The sequence below is a fragment of the Mytilus edulis genome, chromosome 7 (genome assembly GCF_963676685.1).
Source record: "Mytilus edulis chromosome 7, xbMytEdul2.2, whole genome shotgun sequence".
NCBI lineage: Eukaryota > Metazoa > Mollusca > Bivalvia > Mytilida > Mytilidae > Mytilus > Mytilus edulis.
The window spans coordinates 79217173-79237026 of NC_092350.1; the positions used below are offsets into that span (position 1 = coordinate 79217173).

Below are 19854 nucleotides of genomic sequence, written 5' to 3' on the forward strand. Positions count from 1 at the left end.
ATATATACATATATATCTCTGACTTATAAAGACAACAGTAGTTTACCGCTGTTTGAAAGTCATAACTCTATCGAAAGAAAACAAATCTGGGTTACTGAAAACTGAGGTAAACACTTCAACAATAAAAAGAAAACATCGAAACAACGGAAACACTGAAGTGCAACAGAAAATGAACGACAATGCAACACAATCAGTAAACAGACTTAGCTAAAGGAACCGAGCCCATTTCTGAGCATCCAAATTCAATCTAGGTTTAGCTGAAAATATTACTATTTTTTGCACAAAGTTTTTTTTTGTGTCTTTTTGTATTATCTCTATGATATTGCCTAATGTCGGCGACATATAGTTTTCTATTGTATTTCGTATTTGTCTCCATTTGTATAAGCTTCACATTTTATATACGTATAAGGAATAAATCAGTACTTACAACAAAGCTTCCACCAGTTTTACTCAAAACAGCCGCATTTCGTTGATCGTCTATTGTAGAAGGATTTGCAATTCCTAAGGAATCAGAAAACGTATGGTAGAAAAATAGACATGCCAAAATGTTTGAAAAGATAATGATACAAAATTTCCATGATTCTGTGCGTTCTAAACACTTTTCTGGATTTTACTTTCTTTTTAAACGTATAACATGTATCATGACAATCAAAAAAGAAAACAAAAGGAGTATGAAAACAGAAATTTAGTGTTTAAAGGAACACAATATTTAAGATTGAATATTGTTCACCTTAGTGAATGCAACCCTACCAGCAATGTTCATGCTATAATAAGACTGGCTTACTTATAATTACTTATCATATCATGATCTCATATCTGACAAACTAAACTGAGGACTTTCAGAAAGATTAGTTTTAACTAATTGGATTATCCTTTTAAAAGAAAAATTATATATTTATTTATTTTATTTATAGAGTTTGTACTCACCGTCCATATAACCAGAAATATCTCGATGATGCTGAAATTTAAATCCTCGTGTTATGCTTGATTTTTCGGGATCAACACTTTTATGTGGAAGGGTATTGAAGAACACGTGTTGAAACTCGTATAGAGTGCCGACATTGTTTCCTTTTGCATGGACAAATATGTCGCCACCTAATTAGGATAAAGAACATAGTGTTAAATTGAATGAGAGACATATAATGCTGTTAAACTATATTTAAATCTACAAAAAACATCAGCACAAAAATGTAATGTTACTGTCGTAAAAGCGAGAGGTTTAGCGCTATAAAACCAGGTTTATACCACCATTTTCTATATGCAATGTGATTAGGGACTTTCCGATTGAATTTTCCTCGAAGTTCAGTATTTTTTTTATTTTACTTTTTTTAGGTTTCAGATCCTGCCAAATAGACAAAAAGCACAATCTGAAAATCATGAAAGAAAATTAGGGAAACAATACGAATAAAATATACAAATATATATGAACTTCTATAGTATACGGAAATATATCTGGTAAAGAAGCTTCGACAGTATCATTTTTTCCCAAAATGTAGTAATGCAATTAAAAGATTTAGCACTTTGAAAACACAAAAAAAACTTTTATTATTTTTTTATACTTCTAATATTTGTTTTATACCATAGTTGTGTCACTGTTTAAATTACAAAACTAGTATGATACTGTTAAAACATAATTTCAAAATTGGACTATTAAGTGATATGTATGAATGATATAAACTCTTTTTTTCAGTTTTATGAATGTCTTGTGTATACTGCTATTTAAAGAACTTCTATGTCCTATATCTAATGTCATATCGATTACGTCTGATGTCAGAGAATACTACACTTACGTCTTTTGTCGCCGCGATAAATACATCTACAACTTATGTTTTTACAACAAATACATTTAAATCTTATATCTTAGCGATTAAAAAAATTGATTTACGTCTTATATCGTAGCGATTAATCCATAAATAAAGGCAACAGTAGTATACCGCTGTTCAAACTCATAAATCCATGGACAAAAAACAAAATCGGGGTAACAAACTAAAACTGAGGGAAACGCATTAAATATAAGAGGAGAACAACGACACAACAATGCAATGTAACAAAAACCAAGCATCAGACAAAATCCCACGAGAAAAACAAATATAACAACAAAACCAAATACATGAATTTGGGATAGACAAGTACCGTGACACGTCTTATCGCAATGTGAATTTACACTCAAAATTAAGAGAAAACAAACGACGCAACGTTAAAATGTAACACATACAGAAACGAACTATAATATAACAATGGCCATATTTCTGACTTGGTACAGGACATTTTTAAAGAAAAAAATGGCGGGTTGAACCTGGTTTTGTGGCATGCCAAATCTCCCCTTTTATAGCCATGTGAAATATAACATTAAAAGGACAACTCAACACCACAGGACTACAATATAAATAAATTGGAGAATACAATTGACAAAGAAACACACGAACAACAGCCAACAAAAGGCAACAATTTTAATACGTCAGAAGTGCATTTTATCCACACAAGATCCACCAGTGACGCCCAGATACAAAAGTTTGAAAGCCGAAACAAGCACAAAGTCGAACAGCATCGAAGACCAAAAGATCAAAAAAGTTGTCCCATAAACGTCTTATATCTTAGCGATTAATACATTTACATCTTATTTATTAGCTATCAATACAAAGTCTTTTGTCAAAGATTAATTCATTTCTTTTCATAAAATTACCTTTGCTGGGTAAAACAGTCTTCTTTCCTATCTTCCAATCTTGATACTCAACTTTTCCCGCATGTAGCATAAAGTTTTCCCGTAAACCCTGTAAATCTTGTTTTCTTTTCAAAATCTGAAATTGACATGTAATATATAATCATACTCAATAATTTGCTCCTTCAGTTTTGTTTGGCGAAATCTTACACTTTAAACGAATGTTCATTTTGAGGCTTATTAAGCCTTCTGATCGTTCTTTTGTTTGTTTGTACTAAAATTAATTTTGTTCCTGATTTAAAAAAATAACTAAATATATATTGCTTAACATGCACATTACTGTTTACTTTTATTTTGGAACTGCACAAGTAATGCGTTTACCAGACTGTTAATGACGTATGTTCATTCAATCTGTGGGATATATACTAATTGATTCTTTTGTCTTAGAGAACATAATTTATTCATCAGTTGTGTTTTGCTTTGAATTAGCTTTTCAGTACTTTCGAGTACTCTTATATCGATGGTTTGTGTCTTTTGATTTTTTATTTCAGTTATTTTTGTGCCTATCATTGATATTTTAGGTTGAACGTATTGTTACTGATTTTTACATTTTGTTCATATGCTGTGCTGTTACACCACTGTCCCATGTTATTAAGATTGTTGAGCGATCACAAACATGTTATCCAAGTGGTGGTCAGTGTTGCATGCCTGTCGTATTTGTTTGTTATAAATCAGGATTTAGTTTTCTCATTTGAGGTTTCTTAAATTTTTTTATGTCGGTGACTTTTAATGCCGACTTTTCGATATATATGTTTTGTGCATGTTTGAAGGTGGTAAGGTTGCATATAATTGCTTTTTGTCACTTCATAATAACTCTGTAGGATAGTAATCTCATATCAAAACTCCTTATTTTTATATCATATGATACTATTAGAGTCATTTGTATTTATCAATAGAAGAAAGGCTTTTGTTACATACTAATATTAGTCAAGCTTTTTGTTTTCTCTTAAAATATCTGAATTGCACTTTTCTTTGCTGTAACTATAAATTACTATATATACAACAGTTGGCAGAGTCTCTCTGTAAATTAGTCACTGAATTAACAGGGATTTTAACCAGTAAATTCATATTTACAAGTACTTAGTTTTATAACTCATATATATATAAAAAAACAAAAAGAACATGTGGTATGATTGCCAATGAGACAACTCTCCACAAGAGACCAAAATGACACAAAAATTAACAACTATAGGTCACCGTAGGCCTTCAACAATGAGCAAATGTCATACCACATAGTCAATTATAAAAGGCCCCGAAATGACAAAAAAACAATTCAAACGAGAAAACTAACGGCCTTATTTATATAAAAATGCATAGTAGCTTGTTGTTCGGTGTGAGCTAAGGCTCCGTGTTGAAGGCCGTACTTTAACCTATAATGGTTTACTTTTTAAATTGTTATTTGTATGGAGAGTTGTCTCATTGGCACTCACACCACATCTTCCTATATCTATAGTCAACACAATCATTTAAGGAAGTTATGCAGCCACATGATAACGGAAAATGTACAGTTTTGTCCGGTTTCTAAGTATTATAAGTTTATTATAAAGAACCGTCTTTTAAGCACAAATACCCACCTCTGTAATTTTTTTCAGAAACTTTTTTCCAAACCCAACACCAACTTTTAGACCAGTCGGATCTTCTACTCTTTGTGCTGTGTGTTGTATCCGTGAGCAACTCTTAACTATGTTTTGGACAGTATTGCAGTTATCCAATGCTTTCCCACTCAGGTGTATCCAGTAAAATAGACCATATTGGGCATCGGAAGGCTCATACACCTTCACAATAAAATACATAAAATTAATTATCTACCTCAGAATGCTTAGATAATAAGTATTGCAATATTTGTATTTTAACAGAACTCTGATAACTGTCTTGGTCTGATTTATAAAATCGACCCACACCCTGTTATTGCAGTTGAAAAAGGTATTTTTTTAAATAAAATGCTTTTTTGCATTGATATTGTTAATAATAGATTTACAAATTTAGAAAACATTTCCATAGACTGTCAATTACCTTCGTTTGATTTTAGTAATTTTGTCTTGTGTTTTTCTTTCAAGTGTTGTGTACATTGGTCAATGTTGGTTAACAACTGTTGTGTTCATTTATAACATAACATATAAATCAGATAATAATGATTAGACATGTTAGACGAATAACCAATATTATTTGTCATTAAACAAACACCCAAAATAAAAACTTACCGTCGGTTGACTTGGTGCAGCAGCCATTACTGTTTTGATGCGTTAGTGTATTTCTCCTTGCAAAAAGACAAATCACTACATTTAAAAAATGACGGTAATTTAGATTAGCATAAAGATCTTTTGTGTTTAAATGGCATTCTAGAGTCTTGACTGTATAATAATTGTTAATCATAAGACTGATATCTGACATATCATATTTGGTTGATTATCATCGTCATCAACTCCAAATTCGTTATGTTTTAACAACAACAAATATATATGTTGGTCATTTGATATCTTAATGACATGACAGCCTCAAAAGTTTAAATATTTTTGGGACAAAATAGAAATTTCGAAATCCTTTTTTTTTTTTATCAAATTAATATGTTTTCGATTAAATACTAAAGTTGTTGTTCTTGGGCTTTCGGAAGACAAAATCGGTGTGTTGACTAAATCTTCTATACTTCACTCATTAGACTAGGCATTGCCACAATGACCATAAGGCATATAAATAGATGTACGTTGAATATGCCTATCAACCAAAAAAAAAAAACAACAGGAAACCCACCATAGCAGATTCGCTTATTGAAAAACTATTTTTCTATTTATTTTTTTCTGGATTAACCTCCAGAAAAGTTCAAACCAAAACATTTGAAATACAGGAATGTATGAAATCCTCGAAACGTTAGGAGCTCTGTAACCAAAAGTGATCATATAAATAAACGCCTTAAAATTTCTTTCATTGAGCGCTCATAGTAAGTCTGATGGATATGCGAAACGCATTTTGAATACATTTAGTACCTTTTCATATGACTGGTTTCTTTCACGATTCTCACTTTTATTCAACGAATTAAATTACGGGGATAAGTTATCTTTGGGTGAAAATAGAGGGATTGGGGATATTGATCTTATTTTCTCATATCGATATTTTATTTATGAAATTACGTAAAAATGTCCTTGTGCCATGGAAAATATCGAACGAAATTTTCAACTCTTTTATCAAGATGGTCAAACGTATGATATGCATCCCCGACTTAAATTATTACGTAGCTAGCATCAACTTCAATGCATCACCTAAATCTTACTGTATTTGGAAAGACAATCTAAAAGATAATACTAGGTCATTTACACCTTTGATTTTTTAATGTTTTATCAAATATATTTAAATGTCCTTAACTTTATGTTTTAAAACATCACAGTGAAGTTAAAAAAAAAACTTACCTTTTGAAATAAGACGTTCTTCTCTTATGTTAAACTAGTAGGATTTCTCTTTTTTATAAGGCGTGTCTTTGAAATTTGAAACACTTTTCATGATGTTAAAAACCAAATCAAAGTACGATGTACACAGGAACTTGTTTATGTTCAATCATATGGAACTGTTAAATTACTATTTTTAGGTTCATTTTCTTAGTAACTGTCGTTTCAATCTTCTACAAATAGGAATAAACTGAGCCTTTTAGATTTGTAATATAAAATAATGGAAATATCATAAACATTAAATCTGTATAGTACAAACAAGTTTGATCATTGCATTGTAGTATTTTAAGTATCGTTGATCATTCTTGAAAACATTTAATTCATATGACACTTCAAATGGAAAAACCAGTTGAATATGTTTTATATGCTTGAATGGCTAAGTTTTATCATAAAACAATTTTGTACGTCAACTTCCTTTGTAAAAGTCAATCATTTATATTATCGAAGAAATCTTCATACATGTACTGCTATTAAATTATTGTCCTTCTATACAATAATTAGCAGATATTTTCGTGTATACAGTGATCTTAACTTCGACCTCTCCTTAGAACTAAGTTCCCTTACAGCGCAAGTACAAGAGAAGACCAGTGACGAAAGAATGTCATATAACCAGATTATGGTTTTCATGACATTACACCACATACATGTTTTGTCAGAAAATATATGTTAAATTGATTTGCTGCTCACAAGAAATAGACAAATGTCATTCTTTCTTTGAAAAACATATTTATACAAATGTGTCCTTGCTGGAAAAGCAAGATAAATTTATCGTACCACTAAAGTTATATAAAGATATAGAGAGTAAAAAAAAATTCAACATGAAGAATTTGCCAACAAAATATGCTTTTAAAGATAGTGGCGTAGCAAAATTATAAAACCCATTATGACAGTTAAAGACAGCTAAAAATAGTGTTGCAATTTGAGGATATAAAACCTTCTCGGTGAGCAAACCACAGACACAATTACCGAATCGATAGCAACAACCACTGATTATGTTTTACCTCATACCTCAAACGAAAGCAAAATTTAAAGATGTTCCGGTAGTATCAATTTTTTTTCCATTTAAATCAAAAACGAAAAATAATGTCGTAATTTCTTTCAAAACGGTCCAGAATAAATTTTGTATAAAGAATGATCTAATCAAATGAACCTGATTGTAATTATTGTAAGGGAAAGCGACATTTAGTATCTAAGTATTTCACTCTCAAGAGAAAGGAATCTTCAGGAACAACTATTAGTTTTTGTTAACTGTAAATTTGGTCACAACAGAAAAGTCTCGAGTAGGTCTTGTTAAAAAATTAAAATGCTGAAATACATTCTGTACAGATTGAAGGAGAAACACGTGCGTCTCAACCTTTAGAGGATGTTTTGTCACTTAAAAATGTCTTTCATTGGTTTTTGTTTTAAGGGTGCAAAACGTGTACACTTCGGACCCGATAGAAGCTAACTTACAGTAGGAGTTGACCTGTTTCTCTAGAGTATTATTATGAAATATTAGTTTCAGCATGTTATACTGTCAAATGCAGTGGATAGATTAGCTGTTTGTTTTGTTGAATATAGTCAGGAATTCTGATAAAAAAAATGAAGAATAGGCCATGACATCCCGGAGGTCCTTTCAAAACAGAAACAGAAAATCAGTTGCCTGTACCAAGCAATTGTAGAAAATACATTTTTAGTTTGAGTACTGAAAAAAACAATGTTGAATCTCTTTTCTTTAACCACTGATCTTTGTCGAAACTTATTTCCAAATATTCTACGATGGTAAAATGACAGCGAATTGGAGTTAATGATATCCCACCATACCAGGTGATTTTCATCATCTGTACTTTGTAGTAAAAATAAAATGTTCAGTCATAAGCTTTTTTGTGCATTCAATACTTATGAAAGAACAACCGATTTAAGATTATCTTGATTTGAAATTGAATGAGACAGTTTCGAATTTTAGTTATTTAAAGTCATATTTAAAGTCATGTAAAAGGAGTTTTTTAAAATTTTAATGTTATCGAAATTAACTCTCCATCCAAGTCTAAATTTATAAAAGTAAACGTTATAGGTCTTCAACACGGAGCCTTAGCTCACACCAAAACAGCAGTTAAGGGTCCCCAAAATGACTAGTGTAAAACCATCCAAACAAGAAAACCAACGGTTTAATCTATATAAAAAACGAGAAACGAAAACAATGTACGTTTTTAAAATTTATTACATTTCTATAACGTCTTATTAACAAATTATTTTTCATTCAGTGGTTGTTGAACTGTAGAGGTTGTTTTCGAAGTTTACCGGATCGTGATAATGATAAACAATGAAAACAGAGAATGTGATAGAAGCAACATATAAGTGAATTGAAAGAGCCATGATATTTGTTTTCCATGCGTTCTCAATTTTTAAATAAACTATTCTTGACAGTTGTTGCATCATTTGTTTTCACGGTTTTCCAACTCATACTTGTGCTGTGCGGTTGCCGCAGCTATAACGAAGGGCTGCATAGTTGAAGTCACCGCATACGTGAAAGTACCGACGAATTAATGACTGGGAAGCCAATAGTTCAATGTCGGTAATTTATGAAGATTTAGATAGCATAAAGGATATTGTTTACGAAAAAAAGTTCACGTTCACTTCTTTAAGTATCAAACATATCCATTAAAATATATAATATATGTTTAATTTTTTTTAATTTTAAAGTTTCATATAACTTTTATCTATTATCAAATAGAATTAATGTTTTTTTTTTTTTAGGTCCATGCCTATCCCGTTTCATGTGACCTACCGAATTAGGCTATTTATCGGGTTTGTTATAGCATGGGCAACACGACGGTTGCCACATGTGGAGTAGGATCTGCTTACCATTCCGGAGCACCTGCGATCACCCCCAGTTTTTGGTGGGGTTCGTGTTGCTTAGTCTTTGGTTTTCTATGTTGTGGCTTGTGTACTATTATTTGCCTGTTTGTCTTTTTCATTTTTAGTCAGTTTATTTTCGATCTATAAATTTGACTGTCCCTCTGGTATCTTTCGTCCCTCTTTTATGTGTTACTTCATCATTCATTGGGTTATAACATTGTCCTTTTTTATAATGAAACTAAAACAAAATTATTAATATCTTCCGTTATGTAAGGTCAAATCAATTTCTGAAGAACACGGTTTTTAAAATCTTTCAAATAGTTTTAGAAAAGTTATAAACATAATAGAATTTTAAAAAACCATGATTTATCTTAGAATATTTTTTTTTAAATATCAGAAACGACATCTTCAGCCTCATAATGTTATTCTATTATGAACGTATGCTTACATTCCATTTTTTACAATTCCTATCAGATCAGCCCATATCGCTTACAAAACTACACCTTTTAAAAATGTCAAGTGAAATAATCGTATATTTTTTTTTAATGTTTAACATATTTTAAGATGACACCTTTACCTATAAATTTTTCTCCACCAGATAAAATTGTATAGCTGACTTTTGAATTATATCGGTTATTGCTGAAAGAAGAGAAAGAATATACATAGTTAACCTATGTCATAAATGTACGGCAACATTGTGCTTAAAATAGCTATTTTGATTATGAATTCTTCGAAAGGGAGTATACCTATTAATAAAAGTATATACATTGGCATTTTAATGCCGACTAAATTCCCCTTTTCTTTAAGATATTTCTCGGTCAATGCTGGCAGATCGTCAAACGGGTCAATTATATAGCCATATAATGTTAAAGGAATGTGTTGTAAATACTTCCATAAATGTAAATGCAGATTTCTTATTCATGTATATAGCTATATATCAGAAAGCTGCTGATAGCATCAGTCTCAGTACAAGTTTATTAAATATTCAAAATTCATTAGAACTATAAATAAAGGCAACAGTAGTATACCGCTGTTAAAAACTCGTAAATCTATGGACAAAAATCAAAATCGGGGTAACAAACTAAAACTGAGGGAAACGCATTAAATATAAGAGGAGAACAACGACACAACATTAAAATGTAACACAAACAGAAACGGACTAAGCATTAGACAAAATCCGACGAGAATAGCAAATATAACATCAAAACCAAATACATGAACTTGGGATAGAAAAGTACCGTGACACGTCTTATAGTAATGTTAATTCACACTCAAAAATAAGAGAAAATAAACGACACAACGGAAACACAACGTTAAAATGTAACACACACAGAAACGAACTATAATATAACAATGGCCATATTCCTGACTTGGTACAGGACATTTTAAAGAAAAAAATTGTGGGTTGACCCTGGTTTTGTGGCATGCCAAACCTCGCACTTTAATGGCAATGTTAAATATAACATTAAAATGACAACATAATATTACGGGACTACAATACAAATAAATAGGAGAACATATTAAACAAAGAAACACATGAATAATAGCTAACAAAAGGCATTAGGTTTAAAATTCAATACGTCAGAAACGCGCCTCGTCCACACAAGACTCACCATTGACGCCCAGATTTAAAAGTTCGAAAGTCAAAAAAGTACAAAGTTATACAGAACTGATGATTAAAAGTTAAAAAAAAAAGGTTGTGCCAAATACGGCTAGGGTTTTCTGCTTGGGATAAGAACATCCTTATTATTTAGAACAATTTATGCTATTGCAAACAGTAAATTTTATCAAATGAATATAAAAGATATACATGATAAAACTGAAGTATTAACTAATTACAGAAAAAAAACCGGATACATTACGAAGACAAACTCAAAAATAGACAAACCCGATATAGTCAAGGCCTCAACGCGAAAAGTGAAATAAGTGACGTCACATACGAAGAGGTGAAAAGGCACAAAAATTACTTCATATTTGAAATTCTGAAACAACACAAAAATGACGTCACATTTGAGTGACTAACATTACAACATGTTATACTATTTACAATGTCATCATATACATGATAGCTCTTTTTTCCTAATGAAGATTACATTCACATACGAATGAATTGCATGAATACATATGTATGTGTATCTCTATCAAATTATTGTTTACGTAAGTATGACCGTTTAGGCAGATATTTAATGTATATTTATTCTTCTCAGTAATATGTAGATAAATGTTAAGATACTCTTTTTGACTTTTCTTGATTGTAAGATCAACATATTGTTTACACAAGAAGAATGATATGATGTTATGATTCCGTATATGTTTGAGAGCAAACAGCTATCTTTTAAAACGAAATAGTTTAAATGGAAATATTTTAAGCACAACATTTCTCTTTCATAACTATTGTGATGCATATCAAAACTTCAAAAAACATTGAGTGCGGTGTTTATCAAAGACGCTATTAATTTTATCGAAATCGGATTCCCATTTCAACAAAGTATATAGTTGTCAATTTCTTTTCGTACTTCGGGAGATGAAATCAAACACCATCTTTTGGGCAACATTTTAATGACAAATAAAAGTACAATATCTTGAATATTGTACATGCTTAACGATTAAAAAACTAACATTTGGAACAGAAGTGATTTCCAAAAAAAACAGAGGTTATGGCGAACATATGGCTACTCTGAGACAAATATACTCTATGGTTAACTGAATCGGTACAGCATCCGTGAAAATTCCTTAAAAACTGCAATAATATAAGATAAATGGATGAATGAGTGTTGTGTGCAATTTCCTAGCTATGACTTGACAAGAACAAGTTACTATTATATATTTAAAACAAAGATGGATTTTGTTTAGTAACTGCACATTCACTTATTATTGCGAGGTATTTATTAATGCGAATATTGCGACTGAATGAGTATCTCGTAATAATAAAAACTTGAAATCTGATATATGATGCATACAACTTTATGTAGATTTTCATGAAATCGCAATGATCAATCTCGCATTTGAGTCCATTCTTCAAAATCCGCAATAATAAATGCACGCAATAATTTCTGAATTTACAGTAGTACTTTATACCGCCGATCCCCCCCCCCCCCCTTTCCCCCTTTGTTTCGCACTTGCACAGTCACATTGAATGGGGTTTTAAATTCAGACAATCGACTTATGATGACATTAATTAAAACTGACTTTTTTCTAGACTCGTAATTTCGGTTACAATCAATTTTTTTCAAACACAGAGGTTATCGTAAAAAATAGGAATTATTCAGTAAAAATGATATTTTAATCGACAAACACTTTTGGGACAGGGGTTTGTTTTTATAAAAAGTCAGGAGTTCCGATGAGAAATTGAAGACCAGGCCCTGGTTTCAGCAGATTTACTTTCAAAGCAAAAAAAAAAGAATAACAGATGGACCAAATAATTATAGAAAAATAGATTATGCCACTACAACAAGTGTGTTACGATAGTTCTTCAGTCGTAATTGTTAAATTCTAATATGTAAAGCGCGAGTTTTACCAAGCTTTTTTTATTATTAGAATTTAACTGTTAGCAATTGAGAAATATCGTAATACACGAGTAATAATGATGGAATCTATTTTTCTAATGAATTTTACCTTCCTTTTTAGATATTTGCAGAAAATTTTTTTCTTTCTTTGTGACGGCATCAGGCAAGGTCGCCTTTGATCGTGGCGTCACATAAATAAATTTATAAGAAACAAAAAAATGTACGTCAGGATAAAATTCCTACCAATAATTTGCCGAGAACAGATATTTCACTAATAGAGAGAAACATTTTGCTCTCACTGATATAGAAATTTGAAAGAAAAAAAAGAGAAAGTATTTTTCAAAATTTTAGTAATGAACTACCATTGTTTAGTCATTTATAAATAAATGAGCTTCATAAAAAAAAGCTGAATATTATCTTGTCGATAATCTGTGATGGAGCATTACTTAGGCCAATATCTGACAATTATGAATTGAATATGTGCTTTCCGTGCGCTTTCCTTTCAAGGATTTTACATATATAACTTATTTTACGTAAATCGGACTCTAAATAAATATGTTCAATTAAGGTCCCTTCTTTCTCTAGAGATTTTTGAACAAGCAATTTATAGTTTTTGGTGGGTTTTTGTGTTGTTTATTCTTTAGTTTTCTTTGTTGTGTCATGTGTACTATTGTTTGTCTGTTTGTCTTTTTCAATTTTAGCCATGGCATTGTCAGTTTATTTTCGATTTATGAGTTTGACTGTCCCTTTGGTATCTTTCGTTCCTCTTTTATAAAGGTATCATGAAGCAGCATAAAATGAGAGCATATATACATTGTTTTGTATTAACAAATGATCGGGATCAACTCATTTTTTGCCTCTGATTTATGTTACTGTCAATTAAAGCAATTGTATTCCATAAGTCTTTACGTGCATTCTTTTTAAAGATACGATTTTAGATAATTTTTTTTAGATTGAAAGGGAAATTTGTAAATTGAAGTATTTTAATCTATTATCAAATGGAATTACTGCTATGTATATTTTGAGTGAACGCCTTATGTGTTATAACAGCTTTCGTTAAAATAAAATGAAACAAGATTATTATCTTTAGTTATGTTACATCAAATCGATTTCTAAAGAACACGGTTTTTCTAGATCTTTAAGGGGAATTTTATGCGTAAAATACGACAAAATTTGTGCTTTAATATGTAATTTTACACACAAAAAAAATAATGCTTGCGTGCATTTTATTTATTACAATCCGGAAAAAAGACATATCAATGTCAGTCTATTTAATCAGCAAATATATCTTACAAATCTACACTTTTTCAAAATGTCAAATGAAGGATTTTCTAATATTTTGTTTTAATTTTCAAAATAATTTAAGATGATCTTTATCTATCTATTTATTTCGCCAGATCAAATTTTCATTGCTTGCTTTTAAAGTATACCGTTGACTGACGAGGATAAATATGCAAAATTACCCTATGTCATAATGTCTGGTAACCTTGTGCTTAAAATAGTTTTTGTTTATCAATGCTACTAAAGGGAAATTAACCAACATATTCCCCTTTTCTTTACGAATATCACTATTGAAAGAACACTAGCTGTCAAATTCATGTTCACGGATTTAACTTAAATTTTCATATTTGATTTATAACAATGTAAAACATTTATTCAAATTATAAAAAGTCTAAAATAAACAATATACCGGGCGTATGCTCGATAATATGTAGCCTCGTTTCGTGTGTATTTTTGTCTAGACGCCATCTAATTAGATGTCGAGTTGACCTCCGATTGCCATATGAGCGATATAAACATATTAAAAACAAAGATCCTCGGTCTTAATTATGACTGATGTACCCATATTCTGACTATTTTATTTATTGTGTCTGTTTAGTTAACGCATCAATGTAAATATAACGGAAATTGATGAGACTGTCATCAAAGTGAGAGGGTTAGCGCTACAAAACCAGGTTTAATCCACCATTTTCTACATTTGAAAATGCCTGTACCAAGTCAGGAATATGACAGTTCTTGTCCAATTGTTTTGATGCGTTTCGTTATTTGATTTTGCCATGTGATTATGGACTTTCCGAGTTGATTTGCCTCTAAGTTCAGTATTTTTGTGATTTTACTTTTTTTTTTATATATTATGAATGAGTTATATCCCCATACCTGTAATTCTAATTACAACATGTCGCAGCTAACAGTTTCTTAAAAATATTTTGTCGATATTAAATGAAGATTTTTAAAAAGTAAGTGTCAGTCAACAAGGCAAACTAGAAATTTTGAAAACATGACCTTGACCTCATTTTCAGTTTTTTGGACCAAGGACCTCAAATGAAAAGACCCTAGGTCTCTATCACTGATGGTTTTCAAGTTACAAATACATTTCACTTATATCAAATACAAAAGGGAAATATCTCTCATGTATAATCTTTATACGGCTTCGGTCAAAATTAAACGAACATCCTGAGAATATAACGAGCAATTTGAAAAAATAAATTTGTCGTAATCTTTTACGGTTGAGAAGTTTTCGAAAATCAAGAAAACAATTTTAGGAGAGATAACTTTTACATGGACAAGTATTCGGTTAAGCGGTGTCAGTTTCAAAAGCGTATTAACTGTTTGATAGCATATACCAAAAGTCTAAGTGTCATCTTGAGAAATAACCAAACAGCGAAGGAAAAATCATTTCATAGGCGGAAGAAAAACAAATAATCAGAACATAAGCAATAGTTCTTTCCACGGAAAGGTGAAAGACCTAAATATAACATTGGTTGCAATGAATTATTTTGCAAATTCAAATGACGTCATCATTTTTTTGTCATTTTTTACAATTTCAAATATGACGTCACTTAGCGTTGGGGTTTGGGCTTGTTCGGATGTGTCTGGTTATGTAATGTATTTCAGTTGTTTCCTGTAATTAGTTAATATTTCAGTTTTATCATGTACAGCTTTTGTTTAGTAATTTTATAAATTTACTGTTTGCAAAAGTATAAATTATTCTAAATAATAAGGATGTTCTGGTAACTAACAGAAAACCCTGGCCATTTTTGGCACAACCTTTTTGATCTTTTGGTCCTCGATGCTGTTCGACTTTGTGCTTGTTTCGGCTTTAAAACTTTTGTATCTGGGCATCACTAGTAGATCTAGTGTGGATAAAATGCACTTCTGGCGTATTAAACATTTTAACTTGTTGCCTTTTGTTGGCTGTTGTTCGTGTGTTTCTTTGTCAATTGTATTCTCCAATTTGTTTATATTGTAGTCCTGTGGTGTTGAGTTGTTATTTTAATGTTATATTTCACATGGCTATAAAAAGGGAGGTTTGGCATGCCACAAAACCAGGTTCAACCCGCCATTTTTTTTCTTTAAAAATGTCCTGTACCAAGTCAGAAATATGGCCATTGTTATATTATAGTTCGTTTCGGTGTGTGTTACATTTTAACGTTGCGTCGTTTGTTTTCTCTTAATTTTGAGTGTAAATTCACATTGCGATAAGACGTGTCACGGTACTTGTCTATCCAAAATTCATGTATTTGGTTTTGATGTTATATTTGTTTTTCTCGTGGGATTTTGTCGGATGCTTTGGTCCGTTTCTGTGTGTGTTACGTTGTAGTGTTGTGTCGTTGTTTTCCTCTTATATTTAATGCGTTTCCCTCAGTTTTAGTTTGTTACCCCGATTTTGTTTTTTGTCCATGGATTTATGAGTTTGAACAGCGGTATACTACTGTTGCCTTTAATTACATTGATTTCCCAGTGAAGTAAAACCGATTATTTCACATGTGAAATAAACTGGGATATTTCATTCTTCTGACGTCAAACAACAATAGGCGTTTTCCAGACGTTGTCGATGGCGTCGGATCAAAACAAATTGTGAATGCCTAGAATAAGATATAGTTCCTTTCATTTTCTACTTTGATTCATCAAAGATAGGCATTTGCCAATGTAATAAAAAGAATAGCTTATCAAAAAATTCCAATATCGAAAAATATTAAACGTGTGACAAAACAACACTGATAATTAACTCATGCGCTATGCGCTATCGTGAATCAATGTGTTGTTCGGTCACTAGTTGAATATTTTTCTCTAGTCGAACACTTCAATTAGTTTTTCTATAAATTTAGATATAAATAGATAATAGACTCGTGCATTTAGATTTTTCTATGTCTGTTTAATTTCAAACTATAGATTAAAATATATGTTAATCATAGTTTTACCTGTTTTGTGGAACGAATCAGTCAATCAAATGATTAACCTTTGTTTAACTTTCAATGTTGACATTCTTTTCATTTACATAATTGAATACACACAAAGCATGCGCTACCCATCTCTAGCTAAGGGGTTAATTTAAAATTCACATGAATACGGATTCAGCTTGCAAGTGAATAATTCATCATCAATATTTTTAAGCTTATTTTGACAAAATTGAACTACACTTGGTGCTAAAAGCGATATATTATTTCAATATTTCACTTTCATTATTGATTTAACAAAACAAATCATATTTTATAATTTTATATATATATATTGTAGCTAGTGCCCATTTAATGCTCGCAGATCGTCAAACATGTCTTTATCCAGCCACGTAACATCATGTGAATGTGTGCTGTAATAAATCTTTTGTGTTGTTATAATAAAAACATGAATCTGTATAAATCTAAATTTCAAAATGTGGATATGTATTCATAAATAGTAAAACAAGGTGTCGTTAAATACAGACAACGTATTTTGATGTTTTGACTCAAGATGAAGCTTTTCGCTCGAATCATGCAAATAACGTGCTTGTTGAAACCTCGCGCTTTTATGGAAATGTTAAATATAACACTAAAATGACAAAATTACATGACAGGAATGCAGTACAAATAAATGCAAGAACATTCAGGACAGAGAAATACACAAATAAACAATACAATAGTTCATTGACATGCTAACCACAGAATAAAAAGGAACACGTAAAACAACAAAGGACAGCACACAAAACAGTACAACAGAACCATGAACTGTCTTTCACACGACTGGATCAACGCCACAAAAGTGAGGTTATAGGTAAATTTCTAAACTTTTTGACACATTTCAAAATCAGGTTTGTAACTATGTCATTTGAAGTATTTTGTAACAATTACAAGAATATTGATATATAATGTTGTAAGTAATTAGATAATTAATTGTATTATCTAGCTATGTCGGTATTTCTTCTATATCAACCTGTACAACAAATAAATCTTGTGCATATAGTTTCTTTTAACTAAAATCTTATAAATGAACTGGGTGATTAATTATATTTACTTTACATACGAATTGAAAATGAAAAAAATAAATAGAATAACATCTACAAACGATTAGACATTTAACAATATCCGATCAGAATTACAAATACAACATCATAACTAAATACATGAATGTTGTATAAACAAATACTTGACATGTCTGAAAGCAATGCGAATTCAGACTCATCAAAACAGCCATATTCGGGAATATGTCTTGTTACGGTAGCTTACCAAACCTTTAAACAGACTTTTCAAATTGGATGAAGTTACGATACAGTTGTCAGGTTTTTAAAGATGGCATATTTTAGTATTAATATTGATTCACTCATAAGGTCTTTGCATTAGAAATAAACAAATATATTAAACCAGTTGTTGTCATTATCTGATTATGTTCCTTTCATATATTTTATCATTGTATAATACTTAACCTCCAACTAGAGAGATTGTATTTTAAAAAGACCAGGTAAAAATGTATAGAAAAAAGTAAAATCACAAAAATAATGAACTCCGAGGAAAATTAAAAACGGAAAGTCCCTTATCAAATGGCAAAATCAAAAGCTCAAACACATCAAACGAATGGATAACAGTTGTCATATTCCTGACTTCTTATGTAGAAAATTGTGGATTGAACCTGGTTTTTATTACTAGCTAAACCTCTGACTTGTACGACAGTCGCATCAAATTCCATTATATTGACAACGATGAGTGAACAAAACAAACAGACATAATAGGTAAAAATGTCAATAATACAGCAGTCAACATTGTGCTATAATCCTAATCACAGAAGAAACACACAAACATGTAACAATGAAGCACAAAATTGCATACAAACCAAGCATATATTAAGTAAAAACTTAAGACCAGACTAAACAAATTTACCATAGTACAATAACATAATGACGGGAAGTATATGTACAGAGCCACGTCATATACATGATATATGTAACGAAAAAACATCAATAAAAGAATATAGACAAAGCACTTAGCACATAGCATAAATGAAATGTATGTTAAATCTACCCATAAACGATTGAAAGGTATTAAACACGGTGCTCTAACGTTGAATTCGTGCAGTTCCTGTGATATCTCGTTTTTATACAATAGTTATTATTATTGTCAACAATACCACCACTAATGGTCATTTATGATGACATTAAAAAAAACATTGACGGCACCGTTAGCTAGCTATAAACGTTTCTGTATGAGGAAATACCTGTACCAATGCAGGAATATGACAGTTGTTTTCCATTCGTTTAATGTGTTTGAACTTTTAATTTTGCCATTTTAAGAGAATTTCCGTTTTATATTCTCTGTGGAGTTAGTTTTTTTTTTTATGTTACTAAACTTTTATACAGGAAATTTTGGGAAGGCCATGTTCATTTAATCATCTAAGATACCAGTCTTAAAATGTTAGTCAATTACATGTCTGTTTTTTACCAAATGAATATATGACGAGTTAGGATTTCGACAAATTTTGATGTGTTTAACACCTATTGATGACTTTAATCTATGTTAAAATTGTAGTTGATGATAAAATATTTATATTTCGATATATTTGAGCTGTCGTATTGACATTATTCATTTCATTTGCGTCTCCTAACTTTATCAACTTGTTCATTTATGAATAAGATAATATACATCAATCTGACATGCTTTAATAATTTTACTATTCATTATAGTTGGACTTGTCATAATCCTCCATCGCTACTCAGTACAACATATTCCAACAAACAACAATTTGGGTGTTAAAACTTTATTTCAGAATTTTTTGTGTCTATTTTCTTTTGTGTACTTTTCTTAAATATGAAATTTTTTTTTTTACATTTTTTTTTTAAAATAAAAGAGATATTATGGTGTGTCATTTGCAATTTCACAACATCCTCTTATTTTTATATTTAAGTTTTAAGTGTTTTTTAAGATGATATTTGCATCCTTATACACTATACCAAAGGGAAACGATCATGTTACTTTCGAGAGGCGGGGCAAAATGATTTTTCGTCGACGTAATACAAGTTTTTATTTTCAGCTGTAGCTAGAATACTTTGGGTATTTCCCACGGATTGTTTTATTAATCTTCTACTTTTACATTTTATTGGGCAGTA

General features: G+C 30.7%; 1 protein-coding gene across 1 annotated transcript; it reads right to left on the reverse strand.

The window, feature by feature from the left end:
- Positions 1 to 904: 904 nt before the first annotated feature.
- LOC139483439 (uncharacterized) lies at positions 905 to 4947 on the reverse strand. The gene is made up of 4 exons (XM_071267462.1): positions 4921 to 4947; positions 4294 to 4494; positions 2684 to 2798; positions 905 to 1095 (listed from the first exon to the last, which is right to left on the reverse strand). The coding sequence occupies exons 1-4, from the start codon at positions 4945 to 4947 to the stop codon at positions 905 to 907; spliced, it is 534 nt and encodes a 177-aa protein (XP_071123563.1).
- Between the last annotated feature and the right edge of the window lie 14907 nt (positions 4948 to 19854).